Source organism: Cyanistes caeruleus, chromosome 12 (genome assembly GCF_971803275.1).
Source record: "Cyanistes caeruleus chromosome 12, bCyaCae1.hap1.1, whole genome shotgun sequence".
Lineage (NCBI taxonomy): Eukaryota > Metazoa > Chordata > Aves > Passeriformes > Paridae > Cyanistes > Cyanistes caeruleus.
Genome location: NC_141712.1, coordinates 20327487 through 20343875, shown reverse-complemented (window position 1 = coordinate 20343875; position 16389 = coordinate 20327487). Strand labels below are relative to the sequence as shown.

Here is a 16389-nt window from a genome sequence, read left to right as displayed (position 1 = left end):
GCACTCATCCCTGTGTCCATCCTTGTGCCCATCCCTGAGCCTTTGTGCTCATCTTTACCATCTCTGTGTCCATCCTTGCTCCCATCCCTGTGCCCATCCCTGTTGGCAGCAGCCAGGGAAGCAGGGACAGGGACAAGCTCAGGGACAGCCAGCAGTGGGACAGGGGACACTGCTGGGGACCCCTCCCACTCCCCCTGGTACCAACCCTTCCTGTAGATGACGGCGTTGGCATCGGGCTCTCCGGGCACGAGGGGCAGGCGGGACAGCCAGCAGCTCTCGTCCCCCAGCACCAGCGTCACGGGGGGGCTCTGTGGGGCAGGGACAGGGGGTCAGCACGGGGGTCACACTGAGGGGCTGCCAGGGGGGTCACAGCGCTCCCCAAAACAGGCTGGGGTCACTGAGGGGCTGCCAGGGGGGTCACAGCGCTCCCCAAAACAGGCTGGGGTCACTGAGGGGCTGCCAGGGGGGTCACAGCGCTCCCCAAAACAGGCTGGGGTCACTGAGGGGCTGCCAGGGGGGTCACAGCGCTCCCCAAAACAGGCTGGGGTCACTGAGGGGCTGCCAGGGGGGTCACAGCGCTCCCCAAAACAGGCTGGGGTCACTGAGGGGCTGCCAGGGGGGTCACAGCGCTCCCCAAAACAGGCTGGGGTCACTGAGGGGCTGCCAGGGGGGTCACAGCGCTCCCCAAAACAGGCTGGGGTCACTGAGGGGCTGCCAGGGGGGTCACAGCGCTCCCCGCTCAGCCCATGCCCAGCTCAGCCTCCCTGCATTCTAATGAATATTAATGAGCACAAGGGGGGGGAAATTAATCTCCCTGATCCTCCGATGGCTGCTGCAGTAACGATATGAAATCTAATTATCCATCCCAATATTTCCAACCCCTCCAAGTCAGCCTGACAGTCGCAGCCAGTTGGGGCCTTATCACTGCCAGGAGCCGAGTGCTGGCAGCGTGATAAAGTCCCCAACACGTGTGTGACACTGGCACAGGGGGGTGTGACACTGGCACAGGGGTGTGACACTGGCACAGGGGTGACACTGGCACAGGGGGGTGTGACACTGGCACAGGGGGGTGTGACACTGGCACAGGGGTGACACTGGCACAGGGGGGTGTGACACTGGCACAGGAGGGTGTGACACTGGCACAGGTGTGACACTGGCACAGGGGTGACACTGGCACAGGGGTGTGTGACACTGGCACAGGGGTGACACTGGCACAGAGGGGTGTGACACTGGCACAGGTGTGACACTGGCACAGGGGTGTGACACTGGCACAGGGGGGTGTGACACTGGCACAGAGGTGTGTGACACTGGCACAGGGGGGTGTGACACTGGCACAGGGGGGTGTGACACTGGCACAGGTGTGACACTGGCACAGGTGTGACACTGGCACAGGGGTGTGACACTGGCACAGGGGGGTGTGACACTGGCACAGGTGTGACACTGGCACAGGGGTGACACTGGCACAGGGGGGTGTGACACTGGCACAGAGGTGTGTGACACTGGCACAGGTGTGTGACACTGGCACAGGTGTGTGACACTGGGACAGGGGGGTGTGACACTGGCACAGAGGTGTGTGACACTGGGACAGGGGGGTGTGACACTGGCACAGGGGTGACACTGGCACAGGGGGGTGTGACACTGGCACAGGGGGGTGTGACACTGGCATAGGGGTGACACTGGCACAGAGGGGTGTGACACTGGCACAGGGGTGTGTGGCACTGGCACAGGTGTGACACTGGCACAGGGGTGTGACACTGGCACATGCATGTGCACCTCTCATAGTGGTGCCCCTATGGCTACAGGAAATGGGGCTGGGGGCTTTGGGACCCTTTTGGGACCCTCACACAGGACACAGGGATGGGCACTGCTGCTGCCACATGGGCAGAGCACCCCCGGGAGAGGAGGATCCCTTCGGAATTTGGCTGTGGGTTCCCCCCGCCGGAGGGGCCGCCTGCCCTGCAGGACCCCGCAGCACCCCAAGGTGCTCCCAGCACCCTGGGGCGCGCACCCCGCTCCCCAGGGCGGCCCCAGCCCGGCCTGAAGCCCTTCCTTGTTCTCCCTGAACAAAGAGGTCGCTGTCTGGGCTGCACGGCAGCCGATAACCATCGGAAACCCTATCTGCTCTGCATCCGCATCCGCACGGCCCTGCCCGCGGGCAGCCGGGCACGGGGGGACACGGGGGGGCACGGGGGGACACGGGGGGACACGGGGGGACACGGGGGGTGCAGTCCCACAGGGGCTTCACCATCCCTCAGCACCCCTGGGCTGTCTGCCAGAGGGTTTCCACACCTTCCCGAGCGAGGATCTTTTGGGGAGAACCCTGTAGGATCAGGTAGGGGTGGGTAGGAATCTTCCTCCTCCCTTTTCTCCTCCTCCTCATTTCCCTCCTTTCTCCTTCTCCACCAGCAGGCGATGGGGACACACGGTGCTCCACGCCACGAAATATTAAAGCCACCCAGTGCTCCCAGCTCCCACTGAAAAAGGCCAGGCTGGGATCATCTCCCACGTGGAGATGAAGAGCAGAGCCGGGCAGGATTTGGGGGAGACCCCCTGCACACCCCCCCAACGCCACCAGCAACAAAGAGGAAGGGACCTGAGGGTGACAGCCCCTATCAGGGATGGGGCTGCAATTCCTTCCTCCCTTCCCTGAGCAGAGATAGGGAAGGAGGAGAGTGGCAGAGGAGAGCAGGGCTGGGAATCATCAGCCGGGCTCGATAAGGGAGCTGCTGAAATGGGAGCAAAAATATTTAGACAATAAATGAAGTATCAGAAAAAAGCTGCGCATATCTTGGGGAAATCAATCATCCTGTACCGGGTGTCTGGACACACGGCGCCAACCGGGAGATAGGGAGCCAAACTGGGCAGATAAGGGTTAATCAAGGATTTAATTCAGCAAAGATAAACGGGCCTGAGCTTAAAAAAAAAAAAGAAAGAAAGAAAAAAAAGAGAGCAAAGGAGAGAGGAGGAGGAGGAGGAAGAGGTGGGGATGGAGCCAGGGCTTGAGGATCCTGGGCTGGAGCTGTCTGTGTGCTGCTGGGGGGGGATGTGGGGGGAAGGATGTGGCTGGAATGAAGGATGCAGAGCCTAAAAACACCCAGAGTGACACTCAGGGACACTCCTGGACACCTCCCTCCTCTGCTGCTCCCCCTGGTGATGGCACCCACGGCCACCAGCAGCCCCCCGGTGTCCCCTCGGCGCTCCCCTCCTGCCCCTTGCCACGCTGCTGGTGCTTTCCAGGCACATCCAGAGTCCCCAGGGAGCAGCCCCGGGCTGGGGAAGCCAGAGCCCATCTCCCGTGTGAGGACACAGGTGCCACCTCTGCCCGTGCACAGGGATGGCAACATCCCGTCCCCGGCCCGTGGGAATGCCCTGGGCTGGCAGGGAAACCTCCGGCCCGCTCAAACCGGGACATTCCCGGGGCTGAGGAGATCAAGCAGGGACTTAAAAGAATTTGTTTCCTCAGGACTTGCCCCGCCACCATCCCCTCGGGGTGCTCCTTACCGTGTCGCCGTGCCCCGGCGATGCCGGCTCGCTGTGGATGCTGCCCTGGAAGGGGCCCCAGGAGAAGCCCTCGGGGAGGCTCCTGCGGGTCCGCACCCGTCTCTGCCCGTCCCGCACCTCCAGCTCCAGCTCATCTGCGGGGGGACACGCACAGCATCAGCGGGATGCGCCCCAGAGCCCCCCTGGCCTGCAGCACCCCAAATCCTGGGGGATGTGGGCACTGGGGCCGGGGGCTGCTCCTGGCTGTCCCCAGGGGGGATCCCTCCCCTCCCCTTCCCGGGGGTCCCGGCACGGCGGAGAGGAAGGAGAGTTTCCCATCCCCGAACCCAAAGTCGCAGCAGCTTCAGGGCTTAATGGCTTTGATTATCTGATAAGGCTCCGGTTTAATGGGTTAGATAACATGTGAATACGCTATGAAGGCTGCTCGAAAATGTTTTAACTGTGCCTTCGTCTTTGGGAGCGCAGATAAGATGGCAGGTAACCAATACCCAGATGGATGTGCTGCCTGCCCTTCGCCGGCTGCTGCCCCCCAAAACCGAGCTGCTCCGGGGGGACAGCGAGCCAAAGGCAGCCCGTGCGCGGAGCCCGAGCATCCCCCGCCCCGGCACTGCAGCACAAGGAGCCCCCTGAAGCCCCGCGGGGATGCGGCCGGTCCCGGGTGCCCTGGGCAGGGAGGAGGCTGCGCTGGCTGAAGGCAAAATTGCCTTTGGAGCCGGGAGCGCGGGGAGGATAAAGCGATCCCATGGCTGCGGAGATTGAAATCTGATGTGTTTATTAGCAGGGCTGACATCTGGATCCTCCCGGCGCTGGGGTGAGCTGAGGTGAGCGACTGGGAGCGCTGGGTGGTGTCACCTGCCGTGGCCCAGGTGCCACTGCCACCCACGGGTCCCCTCTGTCCAGCCCGGGCCACCTGGGACTGCTTGGAGCACATCCCGGGGGAGCACCCGGCAAAACCCGCTGCCCGCTGGGGTGTCCAGGCTCCCCGAGGTGTTTGGGGTCACCAGGCTGGTCCCTGTCCCTCTCCATCCCTGTGCCACAGCCCCAGCAGTGCTCTGGGCTCTGCCTCCCCATTCCCACAGCCCTTGGAGCGCTCCCAAAGCCACCCCGGCCATGCAGACCCCGGCGCTGTTTCTAGCTGGGATTTCATCCCTTCAGAGGGGTTTTGGGAGTGAGCATGGCACGGGCTGTGCCTGCCCTGCATCCCTGGCATCCTCCCACCCTGCATCCCTCACATTCCTGCCACCCTCGGGCCCTGCAGGCCCCTGCCCGTGTCCTCAGCAGCTCCACCTCAGCACAGGGAGGAGGAGGAGGAGGAGGAGGAGGAGGAGGAGGGATGGGGCCTTTGAGGAGCTGTTGGGATTTATTCCCTGGCACAAACTGAGCCTGAGAAAGGGCATTGACAGGACCAGGGGCGGGCAGGGAGAACAGCGTCCACCAGAGTGGCCTCGGGGCTGAGCGGGGCACTCGGACCCTCACACTGTTCCACCCTTCCAGCACCTCCCAGCTGATTCCCAAAGTGCTGCCGGGCTGCTGGACTCCCTCCAGCCTCAGCATCCCCGAGCTGCGCCCCCTCCCTTCCACCCCTGAGCCCCCAGGAGAGCCCCAGCAGTGCTGGCTCCCCTCTGGCTCTGGCACCCCGAATTTCCCGGCTGCTTTTGGGGGCCGGAGCCCAACGGCCACGTCCCGCTGTGGGTGCCCCCCCTCGGTGCCCCCCCTTCCCCGTCTCACTGGTAATCAGCGGCGTTTGGGTCAGGAGACCATGTCTCCGAGATAAGAGCATTCGCCTGACACTTCCCATGTCAGAGCACTTCATCTTGTGTGTATCAATCCCCAGCAGAGAAAACACGCAGGCGCTGATAAAGAGAAAACCGTTCCAGACAGGGGGACAAAAATAGTGCTGCTGGAGCCGGCCCCGCTCCCGCCAGCGCCCCGCGGCCTCCACCCACCCGAAAATGGGGTGCTGGAACCCCACCGACGGTGCTGAACCCCTGCTCGGTGGTGCTGAGAGCTCCTCCAGCGGGATGAGCATCCCTGTGCCAGCCGGGGATGCTGGCGGAGCCCCTGCGCCGCACCCACCTCCACACAGCGAGGGAAGAAAGGAGGGAAAAGATGATTTTTTCCCAGCTAAAGACGCAGCACTGCTGAGTGGGAACAGGGAAAACGATGGGGAGAGCTGGGAGATGCTGCGTGTCCCCACATTGGGAACAAAGCTCAAAGCCAGCACGTGGAGACCACCGGGCTGCAGGGAGCGATCCCACCGTGGATCCAGCCACATCCCACTGCCCGAGGCTGGGCAGAGCTGCTGCCAGCCCCCGGGGTGTCCTGGAGCAAAGTCCGGGAGCTGCAGCTCCCTGTGGGATCCCCTGGCAGGTGAACACCCCCCGGGTATCTCACCTGGCCATCGGTCCCTCGTTATCACCGAGCAGGGCTTATCTGCCAGCTCATTAACCAAATTGGGCAGGGACCAGCCTGTTTGCTCTGGGCGCAGAGAAAAGCAGCAGGAAGGACGGGAGGGAGGAAGGGAAGAAGGGAAAAGCCCCTGAAGAGCCAGGTGCACCTGCCTGGTGTGACACAGACCCCGGGAACACAGGGCTGCTCCCGGCTTATCTTCCCATCGAGAGATTCCAAAGGAATCGGCTGAGCTGTGCCCAGAGCAAAGATTAATCCTGTCACCACCCCACGGGCGAGCAGGCACGGCAGGCACCCGCATTCCCGCCCATCCCGAGAATCCAGGTGGGCACAGGGGAGGGAGGAAGCCAGAGGGGATGCACAGTTCCAGGGGGGCATCACTGAGCCCTCCTCAGGCACGGGGTGTGATGAACAGGCAGAGCCCACGGGTGACCACGGCATTCCCACGGCCAGGGAAAGGAACAGCACCGCTGGGAGCAGCCTGGAGCTGGGCCAGCTCCTCCTGGAAGCTCTGGAGATGCCACCACATCCAGGCAGTGCCATTTGCTTTCCTTGTGGGAGCGAGCAGGGGCGAAGGCGGAGGGATGATAATCCACTCATCCCACCCCATCCCATTCCAAGCTGATCCCGCATCCCTTTGCCTCAGCTGCATCCAGAGGACTTGAACCACCTCCAAGCCAAGAGCTCTGCCCCTCAGTGGGCACCCGGGCCCGGAGGTCCCCGCAGTGTTTGCAGCTGCCTGGATACTATCAGGATAAATACCGCTATCGGCGTGTCATGGGATCACATCCCGGGATCAGCCGCCCTGCTCCGATTAAATTCAGCTCCCTCTGCCAGCCCGGGGGGCCACGGGCCAGATCCGGCCCCAGCACCAGCCCTGCTGATGGAGAGACTGGGAAATGGGGATGGATGGATGGATGGATGGATGGATGGATGGATGATGGATGGATGAATGGATGGATGATGGATGGATGGATGGATGATGGATGATGGATGGATGGATGATGGATGGATGATGGATGGATGGATGGATGATGGATGGATGATGGATGGATGGATGGATGATGGATGGATGGATGATGGATGGATGGATGGATGATGGATGGATGATGGATGGATGGATGATGGATAGATGGATGGATGATAGATGGATGATGGATGGATGGATGGATGATGGATGGATGGATGATGGATGGATGATGGATGGATGATGGATGGATGGATGCATGGATGGATGCATGGATGGATGATGGATGGATGGATGATCAATGGGTGATGGATGGATGGATGGATGGATGGATGGATGGATGGATGGATCCATCAATGGATACCCAACCTCCCATGGCTCTCCCACTCCTGCCCGGGGAAATCCAAGCTGGAGAAGCCCCAGTTTCCCCCAGTTCCCCCCAGTTCTCCCCCAGCAGCCCCGTCCCAGCCCCAGCTGCTGTTTTTAGAAGCGGCGAGAGCGCGGCGGAAGGAATAAATCCTGACAACTCAACTACTGCAATGATGTGATGGCACCGCTCCGATAAGATGGAGGGAGCCGATTGGGAAGAGTCTTAAGCTGTGAACACGCAGCATCTCCACTCTTCACCTCCGCTCACAAAGGGAAATCTCTCCAAAGGGGCTAAGGAGATTATCCCGGCTTTGCCGTCCCGGGTGCTCGAGTAATCAGGGCAGCCTTGGGGATGACAAAGGAGTGAGGAGGGTTTAAATCGAGCCTTGCTGGGCTGCGCCTGCTTGGGCTCAGCCTGGGCTTGCTCTGCAGATGGAGAGGGGACGGCTGTGGCAGAGCTGGGCTCTGCCCCCCGGTTTGGGGCGCTGGGGACGCCCCGGTGGGGCGGGAGCTGAGGGGGGATTTCTGCCTTTATCTCTCCTGCCCATCGCTTGCCACTTATTGATTGTTTGCTGCCCGAGTCCAAAAGCGACTCCTTATCGGGCTGAACCCTGCCCCTGGATAATGGAGCAGCCGGGCCCTGCCCCGCGCCCGGAGCGGGCACCAGGCGGCACCCGGGGGGGCTGCACAGGGCGGGCTGGGCACCCAGGAGGGGCTGCACCCCGAAAGGACCCGCTCCCTGCTCGCCAGCTGTGGGGCACAGCTGGCAGGCGCCGGCCGTGCCGCGCGTTCCCCGGGATCGGCCCACGGAAGCTGGGACGCCCTGCCCCAGCAGGATGGGCTGATAAGCGTTCCCGGGACATTTGCCTTTGGGGTGTTGCTGTGCCTTGCTGGGATGGGGCTGGGAGGGGGTCCCTGTCTCCAGAGGGTTCCCATCCCAAGGGGTTCCCATCCCTGAGGTGCTGCCATCGCCAGGGGTGTCATCCCATCCCTCATGACACGGGGTTCCCAGCCCAGGAAGTAACTGGGACCTGTTCCTGCAGGGATGTGGGTATAAACACTGGGAATAAGATCAGAAAAGGCTCAGGGAGGATGGGAAGCAGGAAAACTTCCTGGCTTCCCTAGGGCTGCCAGGACCTCTGTGCCAGGGGTGCCCTGTCCCTGCTCTGTCCCCCCTCATGGACCCCATCCCAAGGGGTTCCCATGCCCGGGGTGCTGCCATCCCTGTTCCCAGGGCTTCTCCTCACAAGGGACAACCAGGAAACACACAGGACCTGTGACCACAGGGCTGGGGACAGGAATAAACACTGGGAAAAACACCAGAAAGCACTCAGGAAGGATGGGAAGGAGGGAAACTTCCTGGCTTGCCCAGGGCTGCCAAGGTGGCGGGACCCCTGTGCCAGGGACACCCTGTCCCTGCCCTGTCCCCTCTCCTGGGGCTGCTGGGACCCCTGGCTGTGCCCGAGGGGGGCAGGAAGCCGGAGAGGGGGAGGAAGGGGAATGCAGGGGCCCCGGAGCCGATGCAGAGGGAAGATATCCCGTCCGGAAAGGGAGGGGACTGCAGGGGGGTCTGTGGGAGAACCCCCGGGAGGGGGTACCCAGAGGTCCAAGCCCCAAATCCCCACCAGTCCTCTGATCCAGCCAGGGCAGGGCAGCAAGTGAGTGATTGACAGCTGTCAATCAGCACCAGCCTGGCAGCATCGCCCTCAGGGCTCTCACCACAAGAGGACCATTGCTCTCCTTCCCAAGGGAAAATGGGAACAGATGCCTGAGCATCCCTCCACACCATCCCTGTCCCCAAAATCCCTGAGCATCCCTCCACACTGTCACTGTTCCCAGAATCCCTGAGCATCCCTCCACACTGTCCCTGTTCCCAAAATCCCTGAGCATCCCTCCACACTGTCCCTGTCCCCAAAATCCCTGAGCATCCCTCCACACTGTCCCTGTCCCCAAAATCCCTGAGCATCCCTCCACACTGTCCCTGTCCCCAAAATCCCTGAGCATCCCTCCACACTGTCCCTGTCCCCCAAAATCCCTGAGCATCCCTCCACACTGTCCCTGTCCCCAAAATCCCTGAGCATCCCTCCACACTGTCCCTGTCCCCAAAATCCCTGAGCATCCCTCCACACTGTCCCTGTCCCCAAAATCCCTGAGCATCCCTCCACACTGTCCCTGTCCCCAAAATCCCTGAGCATCCCTCCACACTGTCCCTGTCCCCAAAATCCCTGAGCATCCCTCCACACTGTCCCTGTTCCCAGACACCTCCACCCCGCTGCCTTTGGACACAGACCAGCCAGGGGGGTGATTCCAGGCTGCTGGGCACCCCCTGATTTGGGATGATGGGGATGCCAATTCCCTGAATCCCGACTCCCCCATCCCCCAGCGATCTCCCACAGACACAGCTCCCTGCTGCTCCGCTCCCAGCGATAAAATGGAATAGCTGGAATAATTTTTCCCACCCACACATACCAGGGCAGAGGGGGAGGGATGGGGCCCTGTGTGCCCCCCCAGACCAGCTGTCCCCCCCATTGTGCCCTGCTCACCCCGATAATAAACCCTGAGGTTTCCAGACAAACTCTGGGCAGCTGGAGATTATTGAGGCGGGAGATAAACACAACTGAAGGGGAGAGGGAGCACGAGGGAAGGGGGAGCTGGGAGGAAAAAAGGGGGGGAAAAAAAAAAAGACTCGGGAGTTTTAATTAGATGCACCAAAAAAAAATATGAGGAGTTGCTCTGTGCCATCCTGATATGGAGGATGGGGGGTGAGGATGGGTTTGGGGGATCGGGAGAGGAGCCTGGGCTCCGTCATCAACCCAGAGCCATCGCTACCACCACAGAGGAAACATTAAATTCATATTGAATAGTTAGTAATTAATTATTAAATAAAGCCCAAACAGGCAAAACAGCAGCAGGGCTTGCAAGGTGGAGCTGCAAACAGTGATGCTGATGTAGGGAAGGGGATGGAGAATTCCCTGGGAATTCCCAAGCGGGACACAACTGGCTGGGATAACGCAAAAGCCACCCTGGGTTTGGTCACAGCTCCTCCAATCCTGTCCCTGCCTGCGGTGCTCCCACAAGGACAAAAGCAAACAGCTTCATCTCCTGGTGGAAAGGCGAGAATCCAGGATTCCCAGATTCTCCTGACAGCTCCCGCTGGGAATTCTCTGGTGGCTCATCACCAGCTTGGGCAGCCTGTCCCTCGGCAGGGCTCTCCTCTGCTGCATTCCTGCCCCAGCTCCTTGTGACTTTTGCCAGAGTTTTTCATTTTATCCTCTTGGAAAACCGTCTGGGATTGCTGAGGTTGGCCGGGCAGGGATGGGACAGCCCGGGGATGGGAGTTGGAGGCTGTGGGTGCTCCCGAAATTCTCTGCTACCCACCCTTCTCCAGAGCAAACCGAAATGAGTGGGAAAGATGGGAAGCTGAGGCATGGATGGAAGGGTTTGGGGGAATTTGGGATGGACATGCTGTCTCCAGCCCCACCGGAGGATGGAGTGAGCACACAGCATGGCTGTGCTCCATCCCGTGATCCCACTGGGAAGCAGACCGGAGCCAGGGTGTCTCCGCACCCTGGATGAAGGGGTGGCACATCCATAAAGGCTCCCAGGTTCAGGATTTCAGCCTCCAGCTCCTGGCAACTTGCCCAGCAGCTGGACGAGCTGCAGCCCCCTCCAGGGAACAAGACAAACCCAAATCCTCCTTCTCCCTCCTGCCACGTGGGGCCAGGGAGCCCCAGGGTGAGGTCCTGGCAGGCCACATCCCCTCTGGAACAGCGGGATGACCTTTGGAAACACCAACCCACAGCGGGGGTGACCCAGTGACCCCCCAAACCTCCCTGGGGGACGGAGAGGCACCGTGGGGTGCGAACAAAGGCCCCCCCGGCGCGGCGCATCCTCGCGGCCGCCATCGCTGACACCCGGCGGATCCTGCCAGATAAAGCAGAAAATTCAGGCTGCTCCGAGCTTCCCTTTTCGCCAGCTCCATCCCTGATAAGTGCCGAGCCTGCAGAGCTCCTGATAGCCGGGGCTATCGCGGCGGTTGGTGCGAGAGGAACACCCTATCGGCGCGGCATCGCCGGACCGCCAGCAACTCCCAGCCACACCGAAATTAATACCACTCCAATTACCAGAATAGAGATGGGCTGCCAGGGGCCGATAATAAAATCTCTTTTACATAAAGAATGCAAATAACCCGCTGAGAGAGGGGGGGGGGAAGGGGAGGCACGGCCTCAGCCGGGCTCCGTTCGGGAGGATGAGGGGATGCGGCGTGGGGTGACCCCAGAGGGAATGGGGGGATCTGTGGGGTTGGAGCTGCGGTCCCATCCCGCCCTGCCCCGGCATCCCGGGAGTGCTGGGGGCAAAGGGCTGGGAGCAGATAAAGAGGAGCCGGGGGTGGCCTCGCAGCTCTTCCTGCCCGGCACGCAGGAAGGGCCGGGATATCAGCGGGGTCGGCAGGAGCTTCCCCTCGGCCGGGGCAGGGAGGGGGAGCAGGGTTCCCGCGGGGCCGTGGGGATTTGGGCAGCTGCAGGAGCACGTGCGCTGGCAGCCGCCGCTTCCCAGGGCTCCCGCAGCCCCGCGGCCTTGGGGACGCAGCGGGACCTGCCCGGTGCATCCATCCCCAAAGGGCCACTGATGGCTCCAGCGGGGCCACCACTGCCCCACACTCTGGGAGCTCCCCTGGCAGGAGCAGGGTGTGGGCAGCAGCGACAGGGCCTAAAATGTGACACATTGGGGGTCTCAGGTGGCCCTGGTCCCATCCCCATCCACCTGCCAGGAGATGCTCCCAGTGGAACAATCCACAACCCCAGTCAAGGAGCGATGGCCACGAACCAAACCACGGGAAGTTTCACCTCAACATGAAGAAGAACTTCTTCCCATGGAGGGTGGCAGAGCCCTGGCACAGCTGCCCAGGGAGGGTCTGGGGTGTCTGGAGCCATTCCAAACCCACCTGGACGTGTTCCTGTGCCACCTGCTCCAGGTGCCCCTGCCTTGGGCTGGATGATCTCCAGAGCTCCCTTCCAAGCCCAGACACGCCGTGAATCCGTGTGGCACACGTCTGTAACCCCGTGGCTTTGGAGATAGTGGGTGATAGGGCTGGGGGTGCCCACAGGGCCAGCCCGGCCCCGCCGGTGCCCCGGTGCCCGCGGCCCCGGTGTGGAGATACCAGGGGGAGATAGAGGCTGAACTCGCTCCTTGGGGTTTTGATAACCATCACCAAACCACCCCAGCATCGCTCTTGTGGTTGCCAGGATGTTGCTGAAGTGCCCTGGTGCGACGCAGGATGGGCCCAAACCCTGCCAGCGCCAGGGGGTGTGGTGCCAGCTGTGGGGATGGCATCCCTGCTGCTCCCAAATCCAAGGTTTTACCATCCCAAAAGCACCCCGGAGACGTCGGGGCTGACAGCCATCACCTCACACCTCCCCTCCAGCAGGAGTTCTGGGGTTTGCAGCCTGCCCAGCTCCCAGTGCTACCAGTCCTCCTCATACCGGTGCTGCCAAGAGGAGGCGAGCGCTTGAGAGCTGCTCCAGCAGATCCAGTCAGGACACTGGGATGGAGCAGGATGACCGGCCCCACACCAGAGACTCACCTGGCCCATTCCAGATCTCTGGTTCCTGGGGGTTTTCACCAGGATCCGGCTTCTCCAGCTCCTTTGGGCTCTCCAGAGCATCTCTGGACTCTGCAGCAGGAGGGGAAAAGCAGCACGTCACGAGCAGGGAATTCCAGAGGCAGCATTCCACAGGGGACGAGCACAGGGAGGGGATCCACATCCCTGTGCCCAAAGCCCCCATGAGAACGCCCCATCAGTCCAGCCAAGCCCCTGCACCCCCCAGACCTCCCAGTCCACCCCAAACCCCCGGCACACCCGTGCCATCCCACGTCGGCGCGCCGAGCCCCGCTCCCCTCACGGCTCTATTTGTGGCGTATTCATAGCAACTTGATAACAATTATTTTCTCCATTAACTGCTGCTGGAGATGGGCTGATAAAGCCAATCTGCATATGACAGTGTGGCAGATTAGTGCCCAAAGTACATGTTTGCCTTGGCGTCCCGGGCGGATCGAGCAGAGCGGAGCCCAATCGATCGGCGCCACCGCGGCCGCCCAGGGGTGACGTCACCACCATTGGAGATTATTAATACAGGTGATAAGCGCAATGATTAACATCAAATAAATCAATCACCGGGTATAAAAGTCCTATTATTTTTGGCTATAAATCAAAGTGCCTGGCATATCGATTTTTATCCATCGCGCTGAAAGCTTTAGTGGCCGTTATTGCTGCTCGGCCTTATCTCTGCTATCACCTCTTTATCGAGGCAGGCCAGTGCCAGGTGCAGCTCCGCGCCCCGGCTCCGGCTCCTCGCCCCCAGCCCGGCTCCCCCATCAGATAAGAGCCCTCTCTTCCCTCCACCACCGAGCAAAGTTTGCCTGGGAGACCTCCCTGACTCAGACACCGGGGTCCCTTCCCTGCCGCGGTTATCAGGTCCCCTCCCTGTTCCAGTTATCAGGCTCCCTTCCCTGCTTTGCTGTAGGATTCCTTCCCTGCTCTGGCTGTTGGGGTCCTTTCCCTGAAATCGGGGTCTCTCCTTGCTCCAGCTATCAGGGTCCATTCACTGTCCTGGCTATTGGGGTCCCCTCCCTGCCCCAGCTAGTGAGGTCCCTTCCTTGCCCTCATTATTGGGGTCCCTTCCCTGCCTCATCTCTTGGAGCTATCAGGGTCTGTTCCCTGCCCCAAATCCTGGGGTCCCTTCCCTATCCCCACTCTCAGGATCCCTTCCCTGCCCCAGCTGGTGCATGGTGGCCTGGCTGCCCTGGTTTTGGGGACACTTTTCCCCCAGGTCCGGCAGCTGGAGGCAGCGGGGTTTGCCGGGAGCCGGCGCAGCCTTGCCCCGGCGCCGTTATCTCAAAGGGCACTGCAAACATTAACTGATTGGGATTTGCCCCCACCTCCACAGGAAGGAACTTAAAGGATATCTGGGACTCTTTCAGCCCGGCCCTGAGTCGCAGCCACCTCTGGGGCGCGGCACGGCTCGGCACGGCGGCTGCGTGGGTGGCACGGTGGCACCAACGGCCCTGTGCCCCCAGCCCAGCGTGGCACGGCCAGGGCCACCACCTGTGGCCTCTGGGGCTGCTTGGCACCCTGGGAGAGTCAGGTACACCGAGGGATGTGACTTGGTCCCCCTGAGCGGGGGAACTTTGCACCCCAAGGGAGGTGACATTGATCTTGGGTGGGGAGGGGAACTTTGTATTCTGAGGGATGTGATCTTGTACCCCAAGAGGTCACTCTGCATCCCTGGGATGGGACACTTTGCACCCTAAGGTAGGAGGAAGGGTCATTTTGCACCTAAGGGGTCACTTTATATCCCAAAGGGTCACTTTGCATCCCTGTGAGGGGTCACTTTATCTCCCACCTATGTGACTCTACACACCAAGGGGGTCACTCCATACCCCAAGGGACACGAGTCTGCAATCTGGGCTGTCCCCAGGGTGTCCTGCCACCGACCAGAGGGATGGAACCCCCCAGGGACACGGGGGTGTCACTGACCCACCGAGGGGTGGCCAGGCTGCTTCCTTAGCTAATGAACACCCTTCCCCTCGAGCAGAGACAGCGCCCTGCAGGCTGCTCTGGTGGGGAGGGGACAGCGGGGACAGCCCCAGGGCTCACCTTCACTGCCGGGGGGGCTGGAGGTGTCGCGCTCGGCGGAGCCCTCGCAGTCCGAGGTGGCCTCGTCCCTCTCTGAGGGGCTCCTGTCCCCCACCGGGGCATCCTCGCCTTCCTCCATCGCTGCCAGGGAACCTGTGGGGTCACGGACAGGAGGTTAGGAGGGGACATCCGCAGGGAAAAGATGCCGGGGGGGGGGGTGGCGTTTTCCCAGCTGGGAAATCAGGGTGCTGGGAGGAAATGCCCCCCAGGTAAGGAAGGGAGAGCCCGGCCACCCCTCTGGTGCAGTGTCCCTGGGGCACAGGGTCCCCTTGCCGAGGTGGCCACGTCTGGCTGCGGTGTCCCCGTGGGCATTCAGTGGCAGCAGGGGGGGTCCTGTGCGCACACAGACGTGACCCCAAAAGGGACCCCAGAAATGGTCCCCACCGCCCCTTCTCTGACAGAGCACACAGCCCCACGGGGGTGACACTGCACAGGGGGGACACAAGGGACACCCCTCAGGCCTGCCAGCTCTTTTGGCCGTTGCCATGACAACGCAGCAGCCCCAGCGAGGCCTGGCAGTGGTGGCACATGTGGCTGGCGCCGCACGACGCCGCGAGCCCGGGGGCTACCGGGGACTACCGGGGGCTACCGGGACCGGGATCGGGGCATCACGGGGGGGATCGGAGCGGGGCCAGCCCGTCTGCAGACCTCAGCTGCTCGCCGTGACTCCAGGCATGTATATTTACAGCAGCAGAACAAAGAGCCCATAATCTATACAAAGCACACAACAATGAGCGTGAATAAAGAGGCTGCCGGAGAAGGGAAGGCAATTTATTCTAATTCTGCTAATTTCAGTTCCAGCACAATTAAAAAGGCTCTGATAATATTCAGAAACAATCGCCGGCTAACAAATCGTTTCTCCCGCTGTAAATGAAACATTGTTAGGCTAATTTCTTCCTTCACGCCTTCACGGCTCTCGGGCTTCTGATAAAGTTAACCCGACGCTCGCCTGCACCGGGGTTTGGCACCTCCAGCCTGCCCAGGGAGGGGTGGACGGGGCTGGGAAGGGATGGGTGGGACCAGGAGGGCACCTGGCACCCACCCAAGGGTGCCGAGACCACCCAGGGCCTGCCCGGGAACAGCAGGAAGCAGGAGAAGGATGGGGATGGCTTTGGGTACCGCAGCACTGTGGCCTTCAGGGATGGTGGCAGCCAACCATCCATGGGCCACCCCAAAATACCCATCCCCAGCCAGGAGGGAAATGGGGATGCCCCACATAAATCCAGCTGGACATCCCATATAAATCCAACTGGATATCCCATATAAATCCAACTGGATCCCCATATAAATCCAACTGGATATCCCATATAAATCCAACTGGATATCCCATATAAATCCAACTGGATCCCCATATAAATCCAACTGGATATCCCATATAAATCCAGCTGGATATCCCATATAAATCCAACTGGATATCCCATATAAATCCAGCTGGATATCCCATATA

At 61.3% G+C, this 16389-nt stretch overlaps 1 protein-coding gene across 1 annotated transcript in view; it reads right to left on the bottom strand.

Moving 5' to 3' along the window:
* Positions 1-16389, bottom strand: part of ZFPM1 (zinc finger protein, FOG family member 1) — a 35105-nt gene that overhangs the window by 4673 nt on the left and 14043 nt on the right. Inside the window, exons 2-5 of the mRNA XM_086847350.1 lie at positions 14904-15035; positions 12831-12920; positions 3502-3635; positions 206-308 (exon numbers count right to left, since the gene is read on the bottom strand). Coding sequence (XP_086703476.1) covers positions 206-308; positions 3502-3635; positions 12831-12920; positions 14904-15035 — 459 coding nt within the window. The remainder of the gene's footprint in view (positions 1-205; positions 309-3501; positions 3636-12830; positions 12921-14903; positions 15036-16389) is intronic.